Below are 23248 nucleotides of genomic sequence, written 5' to 3' on the forward strand. Positions count from 1 at the left end.
GAATTTACCCTACTCCTTGTGGTTTGAGCTCGGTACTCCGAGAATTATATTGCTACGATCTCCTGCACTTGGGAGTGAGTAAGCAGTAACCAACATCCTTCTCAAGTTAGTGTGTTAGTCACATACTTGGAACTGTGCATCGATTAGTTAGTCACGTACTGGGAGCCATGTATTGAAAATGAGAGATTGTCACTACATTACAAGTCCAATTATGTATTGGGGTAAGGGTTCAACTATAGGTTGGTATAAGATACTGGAATTCCTTTACTTGTAACCGCTTGCTTTGATAATAGTGGATTCTCGGGAGTGGTGACCTTAAATTCACCCAATGGGATTTTGCCTCAGTAGTTTTCTCCATTCGTAAACAAATCACCTGTGTCAAATTTAATTCTGCATTTAGTTTATTTGGTCATTTGTTTGTACTACCACGCTTATTGCATGTAATTGAATCTAATTAATTAACTTGGCTAATTAATTGATTAATTTACCAAAGGTGTCAATACATTCTTAGCCTATCAAGTGGTATCAAAGCGGGCACACTCTAATTAGGTTTTAATCTTTGTTGTGTGATCCATTGACTTGTTGTCATGGCTACAACCGGCAAGAAAGGATCTTTTGTTTCAAATACATCCTGTTTTTCTAATTACTACTTGATTGAGTGTATCAGAAAATGCAAGTCTAAAAGTTATTTGAAATCTATCATGATGATTATTGGAAACAATCTTAGCATGACAAAGAAGAAACTAGATTATCTCAGAATGAAAATGTGTAGAGGAGTTCGTCTAAGAAGAGTGAAAGTTAAAAGCTTTGTTTGTAAATGGCAGATGAGAGAAGACACCATTCCTACTGATTTGTCATCTAAGCATGAAGTGTGCTTCATGATGAAGTCCGTATTTAATGTTATGGACACATGTTTGTGGTACCTTGATAGTGACTGCTCAAGACACATGACTGGAGACTGATCTCTCTTTAAGGTTTTCGAGTCTAAGAAATGTGGTAATGTCACTTTCAGTGATGGGAGCAAATCACAGATTAAAGGAAAGGGAACAATCTCTCTACATGGACTGCCAGACATTGCAAATGTGCTATATGTAAAAGGTCTGAGAGTGAACTTGTTGAGCATAAGTCAAATATGTGATCAAGATTTTATGGTGCTATTCTCAAAAGGGAAATGCCTTGTGTTGAATGAGTCTGGAAAGAAACTCATAAGTGGTGTTTACACTTTAGACAATTGTTATGGATTGGTCCCTTATGCTGATATTGTGTGCAATAACATTCGTTTGCCAAATGAAGATCTATGACACCAAAGGATGGGACATGCTAGTTACAAATATCTTTCAATTGTATCTAAGCATGAATCAGTTTTGGGGATACCAAAACTTAGTAGAGTGAACAATGTTATGTGTGGACCGTGTTAGCTTGGGAAACAGACAAAAGCTAAATATCCGGGCACTCAGACATTCGCTACATCTAGACCATTGGAGCTACTACATTTGGATCTCATGGGTCTAACTAGAAACGAGTCTCTTGGTGGAAAGAGATACATCATGGTTGTAATAAATGACTTCACTAGGTACACTTGGGTCATTCTTTTAAGATCCAAGTCAAATGCTCCTAAGCACATTAAAGTTTTGTGCACAAGATTGCAAATTGAAAAGAGCTTAAAGATTGATCAAATTCGAAATGATCACGTAAAGAATTCGAGAACTCATACATGGAGTCCTTTTGCACTAGATCAGGTATATCTCAAGAATTCTTTGCTCGTATTACTCCTCAACAAAATGGTGTAGTAGAAAGAAAGAACAGAGTTATTCAAGAGATGGCTAGAGCCATGTTGAATAACAAGGATGTGGCTAGAAGCTTGTGGGGAGAAACCGTCAACACTACGTGTCATACGGTTAACAAAGGGTATTTCAGACCCGATATCAAGAAAACTCCCCATGAGTTATGGAAGGGAAGGAAGCCAAATGTGAAGTATTTCAGAATTTTTGGAAGTACTTGTTTTACTCTCAAGGATAGAGAGAATGTGGGAAAATTTAACTCCCAAAGCGATGAAGGAATATTTTTGGGATACTTCTCTACAAGCAAGAGAACAAAGAAGGTGATGGAAACTGTCAATGTTGTTATCGATCAGGCTTCAAAGTCCGGCTCTAAGAAAATTAGTGAGGAAATCCCTAAAGAAATTCTTCCTCCCGAGCCTAAGGATGTTTAAGAAATTGTTGATCAAGAGCATCTCCAAGTACTCTCGATACTCTAAGTGGTGTAGAAGGTTCAGCAGATATACCTACCTCACCTGATTCTGAATCTCATGAAGAGAAAGGACCTTCCTCAAGGATCAAGTTGAATCATCCTCCTGAAGTTATTGTGGGAAATATGAATGAACTTACACTGAGGAAGCGTACAGTTGATAAATGTGTTGCTAACTTTGTGTCTTTTTCTTGTTATATATCACAGGTTGAACCCAACAAAGTTGAGGAAGCCTTTCAGGATGAAAGCTGGGTTGAGGCAATGCATAATAAACTGCTTTAGTTTCAAATGAATGATGTCTGGACTCTAGTACTTAGACCAGTAGGTGAGCATATCATTGGCACAAAGTGGATATTCCACAACAAGACTAATAAGAAGGGTAATGTGATCCGCAACAAGGCTCGTCTTGTGGCTCAAGGATACTCTTAAATGGAAGGAGTAGACTATGATGAGACATTTGCTCTTGTAGCCCGTATGAAGTCCATCAGGATTCTTCTAGCTCTAGCATGTCACTTGAAGTTCAAGCTTTACCAAATGGATGTGAAGACTGCATTCTTGAATGGGTTCCTTAAAGAAGAGGTCCATGTGGCTCAACCAAAAGGTTTCATTGATCCACACTTTCCGAATCATGTGTTGAACCTCAAGAAGGCACTATATGGTTTAAAATAAGCCCCTAGAGCTTGGTATGATCGGCTTACACAATTGGTCTCACATGGTTTCACAAGAGGAAAAGCTAATCAAACACTCTTCATCAAAAGGGAAGACAACGAGTTAATAGTTGCTCAAGTCTATGTTGATGATATCATCTTCGGGTTGACAAAGGATGAACTTGCTCATAGTTTTTCCAAACTCATGCAAACCGAGTTTAAGATGAGCATGATTGGAGAGTTGAATCACTTCCTTGGGTTGCAGATCTGTCAGCAAGAGTCAGGTATATTCATATCTCAATCAAAATATGCTAAAAATCTTGTGAAAAAAGTTTGGTTTGGAATCTGCTAGTTCTATTAGAACCCCTATGAGCCCAAATGTTAAACTCACTGTTTATTTGTTAGGAAAAAGTGTTGATTCTTCTCTATTTAGAAGCATGATAAGTAGTCTTCTTTACCTTACTGCTAATAGACCTGATATTAGTTACAGTGTGGGAGTGTGTGCTAGATATCAAGCTAATCCCAAAGAGTCTCATATGATTGCTTTGAAAAGAATCATAAAGTATGTCAAAACCACTGCTGATTTCGATGTGTGGTATAGTAAGGACACCAATGATGTCTTAGCTAGGTATTCTAATACAGACTGGACTGAGAATGCTAATGATAGAAAGAGTACTTTGGAGGGTTGTTTTTATGTGGGTAATAATCTTGTCTCCTGGATAAACAAAAAGCAAAATTTCATCTCCTTATCCACTGCGGAGACTGAATACATCGCTGCCGGTAGCTGCTGCACCTAACTTCTATGGATGCAAAAACTTCTTCTTGATTATGGTATTCGTCAAAAACATCTTACCATCTATTGTGACAATACCAATGTCATACATCTCTAAGAATCTTGTTCAACATTCTTGAATTAAACACATAGAGATTTGATATCACTTCATTTGGGAGTTTGTTAAATATGATACTCTCACTCTTGAGTTTATTCACACTAATGATTAGAATGCTAATTTGTTTACCAAATCTCTTGATAGCAAACAGTTTGAATTCCTTTGCCAAAACATTGGTGTTATCTCCATGGATTGATCTCCTCTTCTCCTCCTCCTTCCTCTTGCATTTGCATCTAGTTTTATGTTTTGCCTTGTTTAACATGTTTTGTTTGTTTGTTTTTAGTTTTGCTTTATTTTTGTTTTAAAAAAAATTTAAAAATTATTGAAAAATCAGAAAAATACAAAAACAGTGTGTGTTTATGTACATTGGTACTTGTGTACTTTGGATAGCCATTGAAACAAAGTTTTCTAAACCTTGTATCTCTTGTAGCTTAGATAAGCATCTCTATGCACAACTAAACAAGTGAGCTTTGTGGCTCGTGTGTGTGATGAGTGAAATTAAGTAATCTCTTGTACTTAACACTCATATCACTCTTTTTGACAAAAAGAACTAAAAAATCCTAAGAGAAAGGCATAACCAATGTTGCCCACCAATCATGAAATGACATCTGTATGCTTTGGCATAGCAAAAATGCAATGTCAAAAGCTTAACATAATTGAGTATTTCTTTTCTCTCTCTTTTATGCCCATGCATGATATGCTCAAAAGAAAAAATATGAAAAGAAAAATAAAAGCAAAAAGAATCAAAATGTTTTATATATAATTGCAAGCGTGTCTTCTAGGAGATGTGGGAGTTATAGGATGTACCTCAAAGGCGATAGTCCTCGTCAATCAGTTATGATTGTATGTGAGTTAAATTGATTTTCTCATATCTCAAATCGTCATAACATGTAGACACTTATGCAATCTTGCGATATTTTCACACATATGCAAAATTCTTTGCAACTTTTGATACATGTGCAAGTACAATGTGATTTGGCCATCACAAGGAATTCATGTGTTAACGTATGCTCACTAAACTGTCTTAACTTGTTTTTGAAATATAAAATTGGTTAGACTTGTTTAGTGTGTGTGTGTGTGTGTTTTGGATCTAAATGCTTGACATTTTTTTGTTGAGAAATGTTTTTGAAAGCTTGAAATGTTGGTTGGATCTTTGGTTGAGTAGCTTGCTTGATTATATTCGTTTCTATGTTTTTCTCTTCTTTGAAAAACTATTTTTACACATCTCGACAACTTCTCGACAACTCTCGATAGCTAGCTATCCATCAAGATCTTTGATCTTCCTTTCTCGACAGAAACGCAATCTCGATCCATCGAAGCTTTCTTGAATTTGTCTCGATAGCTGCTCGACAGATTCTCGATCCATTGATAAAGTTTCTGTCTACTCGATAAATGCTAGATAGTTGTTCGATCCATCGAGGTTCTTTGGCCATCGACAGATTGTCGACAACACCTCGACAGATTTATCTGCCAAGAATTAGTGCTCGACAGATTCTCGATAGCTCTTGATCCATCGAGCTTCAGTTTTCAATATATAGTTTATGCGCGATTTTTTTTTTCATTTCTCTCCAATCTCTCTTGACAGAAACATTATTTTCTCTCTCCCAAACATTTCTCACTCAACCTCTTCACGTTCCCCACTTGTTTTTCGGCCCAAACCTTGTGTTCTTCATCTGGTATGATCTCTTTTCTCTCTTTTATCATGCATTTCATTCATTTAGACCTAGGTTTTTTGGGTTTTTGAAAATTTTTGGGGTTTTTCAAAATTGATGAGGTTTTTGTGAAATTTTTGGGTTAGCTTATGTTTAAATGATCCTATATGCTCATGCATTGCATCACATTTTTATTTTCACAATGTTTCATGCATTTTAGATGTGTATTTTATATGTTGAAACCTTGTGTGCTAGTAGGTTTGGATTGGGCTAAGCCCATGATGTTTATTTTGTTGCATGTCAGATGTTCATACATTTTTCATGCATACGTACCTTTCTTTTCTTTCTTTTAATTTTTGTTATTGATCGGTACTCTTCTGCGTGTCTCTCTCTTTCTCTCGGATAGTCTGCGCATGGCACCCAAGCACAAAACTACTCCGTCTCGAAACCCTCTTCGTTCCAGGGCATCTTCTTCTTCTGATCCAACTCCTTCTCACGTCAGGTTCCATAATGATAAAGCTCGTCATGGCTTTTCAGAGAACTTCTCTAAACGTGGCCTTCATTTGAAACGTCACACTATTCTATCAAATATTTTCAATACTGATCTACCGACTGTCATTCACAGGCAAGGATGGGAGTCTCTTTGTGAGATCCTAGTGAGTTCTCCCACCATGATCATACAGGAGTTGTACTCCAATATGCATGGTTTTGATTCGTCTATACCTCGTTTCATCACTTCTATTTGAGGTACTTGTATTGTGGTCATTTCGGAGCTTATCTCAAATGTGCTACACGTCTCGAGGGTATCGCATCCTGATTACCCCAGTTGCCATCATCTGCAGACTGTGTCTAAAGACGAACTCTCATCTCTCTTTTGCAAGACACCTTCATCTTGGGGTGACCGTCAAAACACCCCTTGCTCGAGCTTTGCAAAAGGTCCGAGGTTCCTTAACATAGTGATGACATTTGTTCTTTATCCCTTGTCTTACTATAACTCTATTACTGAACCTCGTGCGCACTTTTTACTTTCCCTCATTGAGGACCTTACTACAGACTTTCCCTCTCATTTCATTCTCTCTCTCATGGATGTTTATAGAGATACAGCAATCTGTGATAAGCTTATTTTTTCCTTCTGCTATCATGAGGATCATTTGTCATGCGTCTATCTCCTATCCAGAGTTTGCTCACTTCTCTATCATGGCTGCCATCAGCAGCACGTCCATTAGACGGAGCAAGGCCCAGCTTCGACTAAAGCGGCCCGAGACAATAACTTCTCCAATCTCTTCCGCTCCTTCTTCTTCTACAGTTGGTGTGACCCTTGAGGCGGTCATGGTGCAACTTTAGCGCATGGATGCTCGCCTTGACACTCTCAGTGATGAGTTGTGTCAGGTGAACACCTATGTCAGTCGTATTGCACGACGAGAGGCTCGCCTTGGTGGCTTCGTAGAGTCTCCTTCTCCAGAGGCATCTGAGGACGAGGACAATGATGGTGACTTCGATGGTGATGATGATGATGAGGATGAGGATGCTAGCTCTTATGGTGACGAGGAGATGACTGCTTGAGTGACTTGCCCTTTGTCATTTGTGACAAAAAAGGGGTGTAATTTTGGGTATGAGAGTAGTCATGTACTTAAAGGGAGAGTTAGTATAGGGGATTTTTGTTAGAAGGAGTGTTTATTTTCTTTTATAAGGGATGTAGTGAGGACTTTTTGTATCTTTTCTTTTCTTTCTCTTTTAGATACATTGTTTTTATACATCGGTCTTGTGACCACTTAGTGGTAGCAAACCTTATATTTATTTGATATATATTTGATGAGGTTGTTATTACATTTTTTCACCTATCTCTTCATGTATTGTTTTTTTTCTCTCTTTATGCACATGCTTCTTATTCATTATATGCAATCTTTTATTTCTGTTTCACACTAAAATGATGTGATGAGTTTTGTTTAAAGTGTTTCAAAAATATAGGTTGTCAAGGTCTTCCATGCCATGAACTCTCTTCTTGCAAAGTTTTTTAAGAGTTTGTGTTAGGATAGATTTTATTGTATTCAACAAATGAATATGAGTTAAGTGATTTATGACTTCTCTCATATTTTATTTGTTTGTTATGGTTTTTTCACGAATTGCCAAAGGGGAAGATTGTTAGGACATATGTGGAACATGTTTAGAACATATGTCATTTAGAATTGGCTAATCCTTTGACAAAACGCACTTTATTTGTAATTGGGTAGATCTAGGATGTATTTAATATTTCAAGGAACAAGAATTCAAGTTCAAGTATTGAAACCATGCAAATATGTCCAAGAATCAAGTGAAGAAGTGTTGTTCTTTAAAACTTGACGGATGTATCTATCGAGATATAAAATGTGAAGCTTGACAGCTGTATCTATCGAGAATTACGAAAATCAGTTTTTCAAATTTGATTTCACACATATCTATGTGTATTGATATAGGGTTTCTTTTCTTACAACTTTAAATATATATAAGGATTATTTTAAAGGCCGTCTCATTTGATAAAACTTGATGCAAAGGTTTTATGCAAGCATATTGTGACTGGAGACATATGCCTGAATTCATCTTTCTCTTGAAGAAGTTACTGCGTTTGTACGTCGTAGGGTTTTGTAACCAAGAAGTTTCTTGATCTTCATCGTGTGGATGAACTAAAGAACTTTGCAGCCAACATCCTTCTCAAGTTGGTGTGTTAGTCACATGGTTAGATCTGTGCATCGATTAGTTAGTTACGTACTGGGAGCTGTGCATTGAAAAAGAGAGATTGTCACTACATTACAAGTCCAATTATGTATTGGGGTAAAGGTTCAACTATAGGTTGGTATAAGGTACTAAGATTCCTTTACTTGTAACCATTTGCTTTGATTATAGTGGATTCTCGGGAGTGGTGACCTTAAATTCACCCGGTAAGGTTTTGCCTAGATGATTTTCTCCATTCGTAAACAAATCACCCATGTCAAATTTAATTTCTGTTGCATTTAGTTTATTTGGTGATTTGTTTGTGCTAACACGCTTATTGCATGTAATTGAATCTAATCAATTAACTTTACTAATTAATTACTTAATTTACCAAAAGGATCAATACATTCTTGATCTATCATTTAGGTAGTGGATAGTAGGTGGGAGTGGAGCTTCCTAGAAGCTTCATTAAATATCTCAAATTCCCAAGATATTCATTCATTTACAAAAGAACTTAAATCTGAATTTTTTTTTAAAAAAAAAACAGTCTAATCCCCTTTATTAAAATTTTATCTTTAAATCACAATATTAAATTCATAACATTGATATAGACCGTTAACAACACAATCAAGCAACAATCATCCTCTAACATCCGAAGTTACATTCCGTACATATACTCCTTTCAGAATTTCGAGGAAACTATATATGTTGATTCAATCATTGTAACGATATGAAACGCAGAGGAGTTTTGGTCCATAAAAATGTTATATCCTGCATGTGATTCAGAATAAGTTCATAGATAAAATAGATTAAGTAACAAGAAGAAGGACAAGACGAACGAGAAGAAGAGGAACAACATACTTACTGGATATATTCGACATTAATTTTTGCTTTCGGAGAGTGTGAGATGGCTGCAAAAGCATTACTCGACATGAGGAGGGTAGAAGGGCACGGCGATTGTGGGCAGTAATCCACCACCTTAACATCAATGGTACCGTCCTTACATGGTTTGTTATTTCCACTTAAGCACCTCAGCCTATAACGCCTCCCACAAGCAGCACCATTATCCCACAATCCCTCACTCACTGCCACAAAAAGATTTCCCGGAGGGAACTGTTCTTGTTGATTTCCATTGCACCTTGTAGCTGTATTAAGATATTCTAATGAGCATTTTAATTAGCTGTACTACAAAGCAAACTAGGCATTACGCGCATGCTTTGACCTAAAGGAAATGCAAAAAGTATATTGCCTATTCAATACTCCTAAAAGTTTATCCCTGCGAGTTACCAGAAAGAAAAAATTTTAAGTTCTAAAATCTTTTCCCATTATGTACTACTTGAGATCGATGTATGGAGCATCAAGAGCCCAGTAACTTATTAGTGGCTTTATTTGCTCTTCTTTATGAGTGAACCAAAATTGAAGTCTCTCTCTTGTTATTGCAACTATCGAATTATATTATATGAAAAATATATATATGAGCAAAAACTGCGTAGTATACTTACGCATATATGGAGGACCATAAGAAGCAGCTGTGCATATGTCCCCAAGAACTCGGCTTATTAAGCCAAACACAATTGCCATGATCACCAAGTGCCTCATATATAATTAGCAAAGGAAAACATCAAATAAGTTTTGCTCTACAATACATTTGCTTCGTGTCAAATTTATATAGCTGGGATCTTACAATTAATTAAATAATTTTCCATGAACCTTTATAAATAGACCCCACCCTCTTTTGTTCAAAATATACTGATAATAATTGCTTTCTAAAAAGAATTATATTGAAGTAGCGAATCATTGCCCTCTTAGCTGTAAAATTGGCCACTCATCATAATGTCTCATTTGTTTAATTTGAAGGAGATTTAAAATCTGTGATTGACAGATCTGCAGTACCATCCTTCCATTATCCCAAATTTTCTATTGAAAGTTACGCCCTATGGCCCTTTACTTCTTTTTCTTTTTTTCTTTCTTTTCTTTTTACCTTTTTTTTCCTAGATAGAATTTTTATTCCACCTTAATTTAAGTATAGATTGTTGGGTGCACTGCATCATGGTCGAGCTCACACTTTATCTTAGCTTATTAAATGAGTTTATTGAAAAATTGGCAAGAAGTCAACAAAGCAAATTGAATTTGCTGGAGAAGCTTGTCCGAAAGAGAAGAATTGGGTTCATCTTTTCCTCTCTAATTATGTACAAAATTTCAACAGCATTTATGAAGGGATGTACAAAAGTCAAGCCACATAAATGAATATGTGATGTTAAACCTGTGAGACACGTTGGAAGGAAGAAAGAAAAGAAAAAGCAAAAGGCAAGGGTCATTCGACTAAAGGAGAGCTGAAGAAAAGAAATTGGTTGAAACAAAGTCAAGATAAGTTAGCTTGTATTTATTGTGATTTGATGTGAAGAGTATGAAAGAGAGAAAAGAAGGAAAAGATGAAGAAATAAAAGGAGAGGCCATTCGGCCATTTGAAAAAGTGAAGAGAAGAAGTGAAGTTCCAAAGTGTAAGGACTGGTACAGTCTTGAAGACCTGCATGAGTGAGAGCAAGCAAAAGAAAAGAGAAAAATAGAGAGGGTAAGAGAAAATACACAGTGAGGAAGAGAACTGTGAGTGAAAAGAAAAAGAGAGTTTTTCTTTATTTAAGTAGTATCTCTAAGTGTTGTAATCTCTATTTAATATAGTGAAATTATTCACAATTTGTCCCGTGATTTTTCCCTTCAAGGAGAAAGGGTTTCCACATAAATCTTTGTGTTCTTGTATGGTTGTGCTTCCGCTATGCTTGCTGAAATTTATTCACAGTTATAAAGAATTTTTCCCAACATATATGTGTGTGAAGCTCTCTCTTAAAGACTTGAATTTCAGTCCTTGCCCCCCACACCCGACAAATACTTATATTTGTGGAGTGACCATTGCACTAAAGGTGTGCGATGGTTTTACTTCTTCTTAAAAATCCCCATTTTACTTAGAAATTATGCTTTGTATTCAATGACCTTAATTAATTTGCTCACAACTTAGCTTATTAGGCTTCTTTTGTAAATGGGATGGGCCTGTAGTCATTTCTTCTTTTCTTAATTGGTTCTCTTACCCATTATTTAGAGATGGACATGGGTCCTCTCCCTCTCCTTTCTTTTAATATAATCCTTATTTATTTGTTTAAAAAAAATTATTTATACACTATTTTTCCTATCTCTTGCAAGGACTCTAAAATATTAAATCAATAGAAACTCAACAAAATTGAAATCACAAATTGTTTAACAAAAATATTGTAAATGTGTAGCATGATCAACTTCCCCTAACAACTTGAGACTTTAATTTTTGTAAATCAATATCCTAAATGGTAGATTGTCAAAATTAGTCACCTAATCTCCCACATGACTACACACTAAATAATCTATATCTCTCTTAACACGAAAAATTAGATTACAACTTTACTTGTTCCATGCATTTCCTTTTCTTTCTTCTTCTTTTTTTTTTTTTTTTTTTTGAAACCAAGTAAAGAGATTTTTTTTTTTTTTTAAATACCAAGTAAAGAGGTTTAAACTGAACACATCACAAAATTAGGAGTTTGTCTTGCTGACACAGTGAGCATCATTTTGTTTTTAATTTTTATGTTTGAATGATGATATTTGATTCACTATATGAAATTAATATTGGTTTTGTTAATATTAAATAAATTTTATTTAATTGATTTTTTGATTGTATAAGGACATACTTAAATTTATTCCTTAGGAGTTTGTGAGAGACTACGACCTCAGCCCACTAAAGGTTTCATTGGCCAAATCCATGTTGATGGTGTCACAGAATCCCCAAACCCATGACTCGTCCATATGTCTCGTCCAACGAAAGAAGCAACAATAGGCGGAGTATTGCAACCATACCAGCAACCCTCGTCCGTATATGGACGGGCTTAATACCTCAAGATCTACTCGTCATTTATGGACGACAAGCCTTCCAAGATGATCTCGTCCGTCTTTCACTAAAAGTGGACGAGATCATCCTGGAGGTCTCGTCCATCCTCATTATGGATGGACTAAACGTGGACGAGCTACTCATGAAGGTCTCGTCCATCTTCATTATGAATGGACGAGTTCATCGGCCGTCCGACCTAAGTAACTTCCACAGCGGTTACTCCCAATTCTCCGGACTCCTCGACACTGGGAACGGTTACCAAATAGATAACCGTTCCACACATTATATAAGGCTTCTTCGATGAAGGAAAAAGGTATTCAGACACTTTCTTACTTTTAAGAGAACACTTCTTCGTTACAGAGAGTTCCAAATAACTAACTTGATCATCGGAGGATTTTTGGGCCGGTCGACACCGGTCCCCTCTGATTCTGTGTCTTTGGTATTACAGGAGATAGCCCGAAGATCAACGTTCAAGTCTTATCAACCCACTGATAACCAAGGAATCATCAGTTGGCGCCGTCTGTGGGAACGATTGTTTCACAATTTGTTTCTTCGTGACAAAGGGTTGATGGTTCGGACTAGATCACGGGCTACTAGCCCAGGCCATCAGGGTAGCAGCAACCCGCATCGCGATCGCCAGTCTGCGCCGGTCATGCAGTCATCTGCCCAACAAGCACAATCTATGGCAGACGCTATGGCGGAGTTGACTCGCCAAAACCAAGAATTGCGAATGGAGATTAATATGAGGAGGCAAACACAAGAAGAACGTAAAGGAAGACAAACAGATAGTCACGGTGGAAGAGAGAACACCGAAGTTGGAAGTCAGTTCAGAGGCACCACTTCACGAACGGTACCATACTTGAAGGAAGAAATGGACCAAATGAAGAGAGTTATGGAGGAAATGAAGGAGAATATGAAAAAGGCGAATCCGATAGAAGACTTGGTTCACAGGACAGATTCTCCCTTTACGGCTTCCATCAACGGTCACCCACTACCATCAAAGTTCAAGTTGCCTTCTCTGGATTCATATGATGGAACACGTGACCCGTTTGATCATATAGCCACTTTCAAAACCACCATGCATCTTCAAGGAGTGCCTGATGAAATAATGTGTAGGGCCTTCCCAACCACCCTTAAGGGTTCGGCGCGAGTTTGGTTTAGCAAACTACCTCCGAATTCGGTGAGTTCTTTTGAAGAGTTGAGCAAGTTATTTGTTAACAATTTCATTGGAGGACAAAGGCACAAGCGTTCCTCGTCCAGTTTGTTGACAATAGAGCAGGGAGAGAACGAAAGCCTTCGGTCATTTATCACCCGTTTTAACAGAGAAGCTCTCAGTGTGGACGAAGCAGATGATAAGCTTCTACTGGCAGCCTTCCACAATGGGGTGAATTCAGATCTGTTTATACACAAGCTCTATGAAAAAGAGCCCCAGTCCATGGCCGAACTCGTCCATTCGGCTCAGAATTTTATGAATGCAGAAGATGCAATCATTGCTAAGAAGAGGAAGAGGTCCGAGAGAATGGACGCAAATCCCAGTCGTCAGCATGAGCAAGGTACTCGTCCAAAGAAGGGACGGATGGAGGAAAGGAGAGATCGAGAAAGTAAGAAGCCAGGCCCTCCAGTACGGAACCAGCAGTATACCCCTTTAAACGCCCCACTTGAGCAAGTCCTTATGCAAATCAAGGATGATCCTTCCTTGAAGTGGCCAGAGAAGATGAAGGGTGATCCCAATAAGCGCAACAGGAACAAGTATTGTCGCTTCCATAGGGATCATGGTCATGACACGGACGAGTGTTTTGACTTGAAGCAGCAAATTGAAAATCTCATAAGGCAAGGGAAGTTAAGGGGTTTCCTTGGACGAGACCAGAGGGACGAGAAACAGAAGGGAAAGATGGAAGATTCATCGCGACCACCACTCGGGGAGATAAGAGTCATCATTGGAGGAAGTACAACTGGCCAGTCGTCCAAGTCCAAGAAAGCATACTTGAAGGTAGTACAGAGCGTCCAACTTTCTGGACGATCACCAAGAGCAAGATCCACGGACGAGCGGGCAATCACTTTTACGGACGAGGACGCCAACAGAATTCATCACCCTCATGATGATGCCCTCGTCATCTCTTTACTAATTGCAAACTACACAACCAGAAGAGTGCTTGTGGACAATGGAAGCTCAGCAGACATTTTGTATTATCCAGCCTTTCAGCAGATGAGATTAGGACGAGACCAGCTCCGTCCAGTGAACTCCCCCCTAGTAGGCTTTGGGGGGATGAAGGTGCAACCAGTGGGTACCATTTCCCTATCCGTGGTAGTGGGGGCATATCCACAACAGATTACCAAGGATGTGAACTTCCTTGTGGTAGATTGTCCATCCTCTTACAATGCCATCATTGGGAGGCCAACTTTGAATAGTTGGAAAGCTGTTACCTCTACTTACCACTTATCAGTCAAGTTTCCAACAGAACACGGGGTAGGACGGGTACAAGGTGACCAACTGGCAGCAAGAGAGTGTTACTTGGCCATGCTGGCCATGGATGAACAAGTTCAAGCAATGAACATTGAAGAAAAGAGGGTTGTAGCAGAACCTACTGAAGCATTGGAAGATATTTCCTTGGATGAAGATAACCCTGAGAGGTGTACCAGGGTGGGAGCAGATTTAGAAGAGAAGATTAAGACAGACCTCGTCCAGTTTTTGAAGAAAAACATCGACGTGTTTGCGTGGAGTCACGAGGATATGCCGGGTATAGACCCTAGTGTCATTACCCACCGTTTGAATGTATGTCCTTCCTCCAAGCCTGTGCGGCAAAAGAAGAGGGTGTTTGCCCCTGAGAGAGATAATGCAATCAAGGACGAGGTTCAAAAGCTGATGGTAGCAAAGTTCATTCGGGAGGTGTACTACCCGGATTGGTTGGCCAATGTAGTAATGGTCAAAAAAGCGAATGGCAAGTGGAGAATGTGCGTGGACTTCACTGATCTGAACAAGGCTTGCCCAAAGGACAGCTATCCGTTACCGCGCATTGACCAGTTAGTAGACTCAACTGCAGGCCACAAATTGCTTAGCTTCATGGATGCCTTTTCAAGATATAATCAGATAAGAATGGACGAGGCTGATCAAGAGAAGACATCTTTTGTCACCAGTCAAGGCTTATTCTGCTATAAAGTGATGCCGTTTGGTTTAAAGAATGCAGGGGCGACATACCAGAGGTTGGTCAACCACATGTTCCGTCCGCAGATTGGGCGGAATGTGGAAGTCTATGTAGATGACATGCTGGTGAAAAGCCAGGACGAAGGAAGACATCTAGATGACCTGCAGGAGACATTTGAGACGTTGAGGCAGTATCACATGAAGCTGAATCCTAGCAAATGTGCCTTTGGAGTATCGTCAGGGAAATTCCTTGGCTTTATGGTATCCCATAGGGGAATTGAAGCGAATCCAGATAAAATTCATGCAATACTGGACATGAAGCCACCGCAAAATACCAAGGAAATTCAATCCCTCACTGGACGAGTCGCTGCGCTTAACAGGTTTGTCTCTAAGGCTACTGACAAATGTTTGCCATTTTTTAAGGTTCTCAAAAAAGCATTTGAATGGACCGACGACTGTCAGAGAGCTTTCGAAGATTTGAAGGTATACCTTACCATGGCACCGCTGCTGAGTCCATCAGTGGAAGGAGAGGAACTATATTTGTACCTAGCGGTAACACCACATGCAGTGAGCTCAGCATTGATAAGAGAGGAAGATAAAGTACAAAGACCTGTGTATTATACAAGCAAGGCATTGAAAGGAGCGGAAGGACGATATCCACAAATGGAGAAGTTGGCCTTTGCACTAATCACAGCTTCAAGGAAGCTGAGGCATTATTTCCAAGCACATGTCATTAATGTTATGACAGATCATCCTCTCAAAAAGGCAATGAATAGACTGGATGCTGCAGGACGATTAATCCAGTGGGCTGTGGAGCTAAGTGAGTTTGATATCAGATATCAACCAAGGCATGCCATAAAAGCTCAAGCCCTAGCAGATTTTATTGCAGAGTTTACCCCAAGTCATAACGAGGCAGAGGACAGCAAGAGATGGATCGTCCACGTGGATGGTTCGTCTACACGGCATGCAGGAGGAATTGGTGTGGTCCTGCAGTCCCCGGAGGGAGACAAGCTGAAACATAAAGTCCGTCTACAATACCAAACGACAAACAATGAAGTCGAATATGAAGCCCTCCTCAAAGGGCTAGAATTGGCGAAGTCCGTGGAAGCCAAGTCCATACGTGTCATGGGAGATTCCCAACTGATCATGGGGCAAGTGAATGGGATGTATGAAGCGAAGGAAGGACGAATGAAGAAATACCTTGGTAGGGTGATGCGCCTTGTGAAAAGGTTTGAAAAAGCTGACTTCGTTCAAATCCCCAGGGAGGAGAACGTGGAAGCTGATACTATAGCAAAAGAGGCCCCAGCAGATGAATCATTAGAGAAGTCAGATGAAGTTCAGTATATGCCAAGTATAGATGCCCAGGAAGTACAGCAGGTAGATAACAAAGAGGATTGGATGACTCCCATTATATCATATTTGAAAGATGGACGATTACCAGAAGAAAAGGACGAAGCCAGAAAGGTGAGGGTGAGATCAGCTAGATACGTCCTTATGAATGAAGTGTTATACAAGAGAGGTTTCTCACAACCTTACCTTAGGTGCCTAGCTCCGGACGAAGCAAACTACGTGCTGAGAGAAGTTCACGAAGGGGCCTGTGGCAATCACTCAGGAGCCAGATCACTTGTCCACAAGATCGTCCGTGCAGGATATTACTGGCCGAACATGCAAGCTGATGCAAAAGCATATGTTAAAGTCTGCGACCAATGCCAGCGATTTAGCAATGTCCCCAGGCAACCGTCGGAATACCTCACCCCAATGGTAGCACCGTGGCCCTTCGCACAATGGGGATTGGATATCTTGGGTCCCTTCCCTTTGGGAGTAAGGCAGATGAAGTTTTTAGTTGTGGGCATCGATTACTTCACCAAATGGGTGGAGGCAGAACCGTTGGCAAATATCACACAACAGAATGTTAAAAACTTCGTGTGGAAGAACATTGTTTGCAGATTTGGAGTGCCGAGGGTATTGGTGTCTGACAACGGACGGCAATTTGACAATGCACTCTTCAAGGACTTTTGCTTACACTTTGGAATTCAGAACCATTACTCCTCACCTGCACACCCCCAAGCCAACGGCCAAGCTGAAGTAGCAAACCGATCCTTGTTGAAAATCATCAAAACTCGGCTTGAGGGGGCAAAGGGAATATGGCCAGATGAATTACCAGGAGTTTTATGGGCATACAGGACCACTGTGAGGACCCCTACAGGGGAGACTCCTTTCAAGTTGGCCTATGGAAGCGATGCAGTCATACCTGCAGAAGTGCATATGGCTAATCACAGGGTGATGACGTATCAAGACAAGGATAATGAGGACCAGCTTCGTCTGAACCTCGATCTAATAGACGAGGTAAGGGCAAACGCAGAATACAGGGCAGCAAAGTATAAGAACCTCATGGCTAAGCAGTATGATGCGATGGTGAAGCCTAGGCGTTTCCATATAGGAGATCTCGTCCTGAGAAAGGTCTCTTTGTCAACCAAGAACCCAGCCCATGGGAAGTTGGGCCCAAACTGGGAAGGACCCTATAGAATAATCAACTGTAAAAGGTAAGGATCCTACTACCTGGAGGCCCTGGACGGGAGAAAATTGGAACATCCTTGGAATGTGGAGCACCTGAGGAGGTACTACCAGTAAGAGTTAACCTATGGACGAGACTTGGGTCTTATTTGTCTACTAGCGTACTATTATGAGTGATGCTGTTTGATACTACTATGTTTGGTATTGTTTGTGTGTGAAGTTTGAAACTATGATTTACTTTTTATAGTTGTGTTGTGGTTATGGACGAAGTCATGAAGTATGTATTTATTAAATAAAAAGGCATCAGTGTGCATATGCCTTGTCTGTAAACAATATTTATGTTATGTACAAAATATTGTGTGAATTCTCCATGATATTATCGTCCAATTCAATCCTCAAGAGGGTTGAAAGATCCAAGACGAACAAAATCTCTGGACGCAGAGATGTAACGTCTAAATTTTCTTGAATAAAAGAAACCACATCCATACTCGTCCAACTCATGGACGAGGTAAAGCCAACTGAAACAATCCAAATTCTGGACGAGACAAAAAGTTGGCAAAATAAGTAGACGGTATGAAAAATTAGTTTGCAAGTCTTAAGACGAATCAAGCTAATTAAAAATACTACCTGCTAAGACGAGTTAGACTACAAGAAAAATATGTATTCTCGACATGGACGAGCTAAGAATAAAATAGCTTAGCAGCATCCGTCCATGCAAAGAAAATGAAATCACTCGTCCATTCAAAGAAAATGAAATCATTTATCCATGCAAAGAAAATAAAACTTCATTCAAAGGGTGGACATCCTACGTCCAAAAACCCTTGATTAGTTTGAAAAGTAGAAATAGTATACTTAAAAAACCCGTCCTAAAACCATGGACGAGTATAATGTATTCTTGTTACATAAAGAAGGTCCAAAAACAAAGGACCAAACACAAAAGTTACAAAAAAAAAAAAAAAAAAAAAAAAAAAAAGAGAGAAGAAAGAAAAAGCAAAGCTACAAAGTTTAAAATCCCGTCCTAAGAAGGGGGAGCATTCACTGTAGGCTCGTCCTGAGGAGGCTGAGTGCTGGCGTCGTCTTCCACGTTGACATCATCAGAGCCAGTCTGGAGGAGAGAGCTTGTGGCAGCAGCAAGGTTAAGCTTGATTGTGCTGAAGTCAACTTCAGGAAAGTTTTCAACAGCGTCCATTCTGAAATCTTCAAAACCAGCTGCATAATTGCGATCCAAAGTGTCTGTATACTCTTTGGACGACTTGAACTCAGCCACAGCGTCCTCTCTTGCCTTGGAAAGACGAGCATTCAACTCATTGTTCACCTGTTGTAAGTGATCAATGCGCGTCTCCTTCTCCAATGCATCCGTCCTTAGCTCCTCAATCAGCTTGTTATGCTCTTTGACCTCGTCCTTAGCTTTTTCAGCAAACCCAGCCCATTTCTTACAGTCAGCGTTCACCTCCTGAATCCTCGTCTCCAACAAGACTCTCGTCTTGTCCAGCTCCGTTGCCTGTCTAGACGCTGCTATAAACTTCGACATGGCCTGTGAACAGAGAACAACATAGAATGATTAAATGAGGAAAATTTAATAACTAAACAAGGACGAGGGATACTGGCATACCTTGAAAAGGTCATGGACGCCTGAATGCTCAAATTCCTTCAAGCCCATGTTATAGCACATGTTTATATCCTCGTCCTTGACGGCCATCTGGAACCGTTCCCAAGCCAGGTCTTCATTTGCAATAATATTCATAGAAGGCTGGGACGAGCCAGGCATGGTAGATCTGGCCACAGGAGTTCTGGGAGGAGTCTTGGACGGGGTGGACTCAACTGGAGTGGACGAGTCCACATCAACTATTTGGACGGCAGGCTGAGACGAGGGTGGTTTGGACTTGACCACCTTGGACGAGCTTTGTTTAACCCTTTTATCTCTTCGACTGGAGAGCCCATCCAGATCAATGTTCTTAGGCAAGAACTTTCTTTTGTCCCCAGCCGTTGGACGATCCTGGGCTTGACCCTCAGGACGTTTCCCCTCTCCTGCGATCTCTTTTCCTCGGTTCTCTTTCATTGTTGACATTCCTAGGACGAGATGAACAAATGAGGAATGTATACATAAAAAAGAAAAAAGAAAGGAAGGTTAAGTTAAAAACTTACTTTTTCGCACAGTGACTTCGTGGGCTATAGCTTCGTCTGAAGGCTCGGGACCTAAACCCCACTTGGCCAGACGCCTAAGCGTGACAAGGGAATGGAAGCTCCTGTCTGCGTGTAGACGGGCCCTGTGGACGCGGTCACGGTGAAATTTGCTCAAGGACGGACGTTTGGCAGCTACAAAACAATGAACAAACAAAGGTTAGAAATTGTAAATGTACTACATAGAAGAATAAAAGTAGACGAGGGGAAGGGACGTACCTTCTGGACGAAGGTTCCCCAGGTCCCCAGTGTAAGGAGGAAAGGGATCCCTGCCAACGTCCACAGGGTTCCCAGCCCAGAAGCCTGAAATAAAAATAAACTCCGTCTTCCACTTCCTATCAGACGAAGCTAGGGACTTGATCAACCTACAATCATTCCCTCTAGCAGTAAATTGGTAAAAACCTTCAGACTGGCTTATGGCAGAAGGTTTATAACAATAAAGGAACTCGTCCACTGTAAGAGGACGGTCCCTACCAAAAACTTCCCTCCACAAAATTTGCATGGAGATAATTAATCTCCATGCGTTGGGATTGAATTGACAAACACCTAGACCTAATTTGACTAGTAACTCCCTAGCAAAGGCATTTAAAGGAAACCTAAGGCCACCTAGGAAGTAAGATTCATAGACGCCTATTCCAAAACGGGGCTCACAACACCATTCTCCACGGACGGGTAGCCTAGGGTTAAACTCGTCTGGGATTTGATACCAGGACCTAAGGTTACCTAACCTCTGTTCGTCCGTCTTAGAATGGACGCCTACAGCGCAACTGAAGACGGTTTCTACCTCGTCCGTTGGATTGGACGGAGAACCAGCTTGAGAGCCAGAAGCTCTCCTAAGCTGTTCTTGGACGACTTCAATAGGGAGCCCAGGGGCCCCAGAAGAGTAGTTCTCGTCCGTGCTTCCTCCACTCTCATCACTAGCACTGCTAGAGCTAGACCTATCACTAGTATTATCACAATACTCGTCTATAACCTTATCAAGGCTATCTGTGGACGAGGAAGCAACAGACATCCCTAAGAAGAAACTTAAACCTAAAGACGAGAAAAAGAAGAGTACCTGGCTCTAGACGGAAGAAGACTCTAGACGCAGAGAACTCTTAGACGAGGCTCTAGACGATGGATGTCAAGGAAGAAAATTTCTGGAATGAGGAGGGTCAAGGGAGGCATTCCACTATTTATAGGATGCTGACCTGGGTAATCGAAACGACCCAACCAATACAGAAGCAACATGTGGCATCAATCTTGGAAAAATAAATCGACAGAATCAGTCTCTAATAAGAAAAGGACACGTGGTACAATAATTGTTAACCAATTGTGCCCAAGAACGTTCAACCTTTTGGACGACCCACATGGACGAGGGGGCAACTGATGGTGTCACAGAATCCCCAAACCCATGACTCGTCCATATGTCTCGTCCAACGAAAGAAGCAACAATAGGCGGAGTATTGCAACCATACCAGCAACCCTCGTCCGTATATGGACGGGCTTAATACCTCAAGATCTACTCGTCATTTATGGACGACAAGCCTTCCAAGATGATCTCGTCCGTCTTTCACTAAAAGTGGACGAGATCATCCTGGAGGTCTCGTCCATCCTCATTATGGATGGACTAAACGTGGACGAGCTACTCATGAAGGTCTCGTCCATCTTCATTATGAATGGACGAGTTCATCGGCCGTCCGACCTAAGTAACTTCCACAGCGGTTACTCCCAATTCTCCGGACTCCTCGACACTGGGAACGGTTACCAAATAGATAACCGTTCCACACATTATATAAGGCTTCTTCGATGAAGGAAAAAGGTATTCAGACACTTTCTTACTTTTAAGAGAACACTTCTTCGTTACAGAGAGTTCCAAATAACTAACTTGATCATCGGAGGATTTTTGGGCCGGTCGACACCGGTCCCCTCTGATTCTGTGTCTTTGGTATTACAGGAGATAGCCCGAAGATCAACGTTCAAGTCTTATCAACCCACTGATAACCAAGGAATCATCACATGTGAATGAGTGAAACCGTGTTATTGTCTCAAAATGGTAATTAGAATAATGCTACTGTTCCCCCTAAATGCAGGGTTTTACATTTGGAGTTGCCACTTATTTTAATTAAAGAAAAAATAATAATAATAATAAGAAACCCACAATGAAAAATAAATTAGACCTTTTATTAATTGAATTGAAAATTTACATTTGATAGAAAGATAAAAAGAAATACATTGCATTGGTCCTAAATACAGTCTAAGATTATACATGAGTTTGATTCCTAGTTACATTCTAGGCGCAAATACTATTTTACTCCTTACATTTTGGGGTCACAGTCAATTTAGTCCCTACATTTTTGTAGTAGTCAATTTAATATCTGTTATTTTCAACTTACAATTAATTTGGTCTCTACCGTTAACTCACTAACAGAAAATACCTATGTGGCAAAATAGTTTGTGTTGTTGGCACACAATAGCTATAATAATAATAATATAAAATCATATAATTAAACATTAAAAGAGCCACCTAAGCATTTTAGTGAAGAAAAAAAAAAGTCATATCAATTTTTATAAGGCGTAAATGCACTTTTAGTCCCTACATTTTGGCTTTTTTCTATTTTGGTCATTACATTTTTATTTTATCACTTTTAGTCTCTAAACCAATTAACGCGTGATATTTAAATCCTTACCGTCACCCAACTAACAGAAAAAGCTGACGTGGCTGACAGAAGAATTAAAATATTATTAAAAATCCATCTAGCACTTATCCCTCATGCCACATGAGCTTCCCGCCCTTTTAGTTCACAGTAATTTATATATAAAAAAAAGCCACGTTAGATAAAATAATAAAAAAAATTATAACCTTCTTATTTTTTTAAAAAGAAAAGAAAAGAATTAAATTAATTTTGTTTCTTCTCTTTTTTTTTTTTGGGAAGAATATGAAGAACCCAGAAACTTCTAACCCGTCAATCCCTCCAACCTTCAAAAATTTAAAACACCTTCAACAAACCCAAAGTCCTTACATAATTAGAATCTCTCATTCTCATTACAAACCCAAATTTACCCAAAATAACAATTGGAATCTCTCAAGCTCTCTCTCTACGGGCTGACTGAAGGTGAGCACTCTCTTTAAATCCATTACTGAAATGACGAAGCCTTTGGTGGTGAGGTTTGTGAAGTCGGGTGTGATGAGTTTGATCTGGGTTTGAGATAGAAAGAGGCTGAGATCGACTTGATCTGGGTTAGAGAGATGCTGTGATCAGTTGCTAACGGCGGTATGGCCGGCGACAGCGCGACGCAGGGCTAGTGACAGTGAAGCTCGATGGTGGAGTCGAATTTGATCGGTTCGATCTCGAAGATTTTTCGATGCGAGACGTCTCGGTCTGCCACATGGCGAATGT

The 23248-nt window shown here is 39.9% G+C and overlaps 4 protein-coding genes across 4 annotated transcripts; 1 reads left to right on the forward strand and 3 right to left on the reverse strand.

The window, feature by feature from the left end:
* Positions 1-8681: 8681 nt before the first annotated feature.
* Positions 8682-9789, reverse strand: LOC126712955 (EG45-like domain containing protein 2). The gene is made up of 3 exons (XM_050412510.1): positions 9627-9789; positions 8990-9269; positions 8682-8895 (listed from the first exon to the last, which is right to left on the reverse strand). The coding sequence occupies exons 1-3, from the start codon at positions 9721-9723 to the stop codon at positions 8889-8891; spliced, it is 384 nt and encodes a 127-aa protein (XP_050268467.1). The 5' UTR covers positions 9724-9789; the 3' UTR covers positions 8682-8888.
* A 5879-nt stretch (positions 9790-15668) lies between these two features.
* LOC126696378 (uncharacterized) lies at positions 15669-17149 on the forward strand. Its single transcript, XM_050393134.1, has 2 exons — positions 15669-17045; positions 17120-17149. The coding sequence occupies exons 1-2, from the start codon at positions 15669-15671 to the stop codon at positions 17147-17149; spliced, it is 1407 nt and encodes a 468-aa protein (XP_050249091.1).
* Positions 17150-18665: 1516 nt separating this feature from the next.
* On the reverse strand, positions 18666-19612 carry LOC126712956 (uncharacterized). Its single transcript, XM_050412511.1, has 2 exons — positions 19300-19612; positions 18666-19221 (listed from the first exon to the last, which is right to left on the reverse strand). The coding sequence occupies exons 1-2, from the start codon at positions 19453-19455 to the stop codon at positions 18706-18708; spliced, it is 672 nt and encodes a 223-aa protein (XP_050268468.1). The 5' UTR covers positions 19456-19612; the 3' UTR covers positions 18666-18705.
* On the reverse strand, positions 19505-20880 carry LOC126696389 (uncharacterized). The gene is made up of 4 exons (XM_050393145.1): positions 20088-20880; positions 19833-20003; positions 19556-19757; positions 19505-19508 (listed from the first exon to the last, which is right to left on the reverse strand). Exons 1-4 carry the CDS (start codon positions 20878-20880, stop codon positions 19505-19507), a joined length of 1170 nt encoding a protein of 389 aa, XP_050249102.1.
* Between the last annotated feature and the right edge of the window lie 2368 nt (positions 20881-23248).

This window comes from Quercus robur, chromosome 2 (assembly GCF_932294415.1).
Source record: "Quercus robur chromosome 2, dhQueRobu3.1, whole genome shotgun sequence".
Lineage (NCBI taxonomy): Eukaryota > Viridiplantae > Streptophyta > Magnoliopsida > Fagales > Fagaceae > Quercus > Quercus robur.

Bases quoted from the DNA above. Each gene is read 5' to 3' on its own strand.
- LOC126712955 (XM_050412510.1), bottom strand. From the start codon at position 9,723: ATGAGGCACTTGGTGATCATGGCAATTGTGTTTGGCTTAATAAGCCGA. The intron at 9,270-9,626 runs GTAAGTATACTA...ATCTTAATACAG, and splicing joins TTATGGTCCTCCATATATGC to CTACAAGGTGCAATGGAAAT.
- LOC126696378 (XM_050393134.1), top strand. From the start codon at position 15,669: ATGGCACCGCTGCTGAGTCCATCAGTGGAAGGAGAGGAACTATATTTG. The intron at 17,046-17,119 runs GTGGAGGCAGAA...CATTGTTTGCAG, and splicing joins TCGATTACTTCACCAAATGG to ATTTGGAGTGCCGAGGGTAT.
- LOC126712956 (XM_050412511.1), bottom strand. From the start codon at position 19,455: ATGCCTGGCTCGTCCCAGCCTTCTATGAATATTATTGCAAATGAAGAC. The intron at 19,222-19,299 runs GTATGCCAGTAT...CTCTGTTCACAG, and splicing joins GCGTCCATGACCTTTTCAAG to GCCATGTCGAAGTTTATAGC.
- LOC126696389 (XM_050393145.1), bottom strand. From the start codon at position 20,880: ATGTCTGTTGCTTCCTCGTCCACAGATAGCCTTGATAAGGTTATAGAC. The intron at 20,004-20,087 runs GTACGTCCCTTC...ATTGTTTTGTAG, and splicing joins GGGGAACCTTCGTCCAGAAG to CTGCCAAACGTCCGTCCTTG. The intron at 19,758-19,832 runs GTAAGTTTTTAA...ATCTCGTCCTAG, and splicing joins CGAAGTCACTGTGCGAAAAA to GAATGTCAACAATGAAAGAG.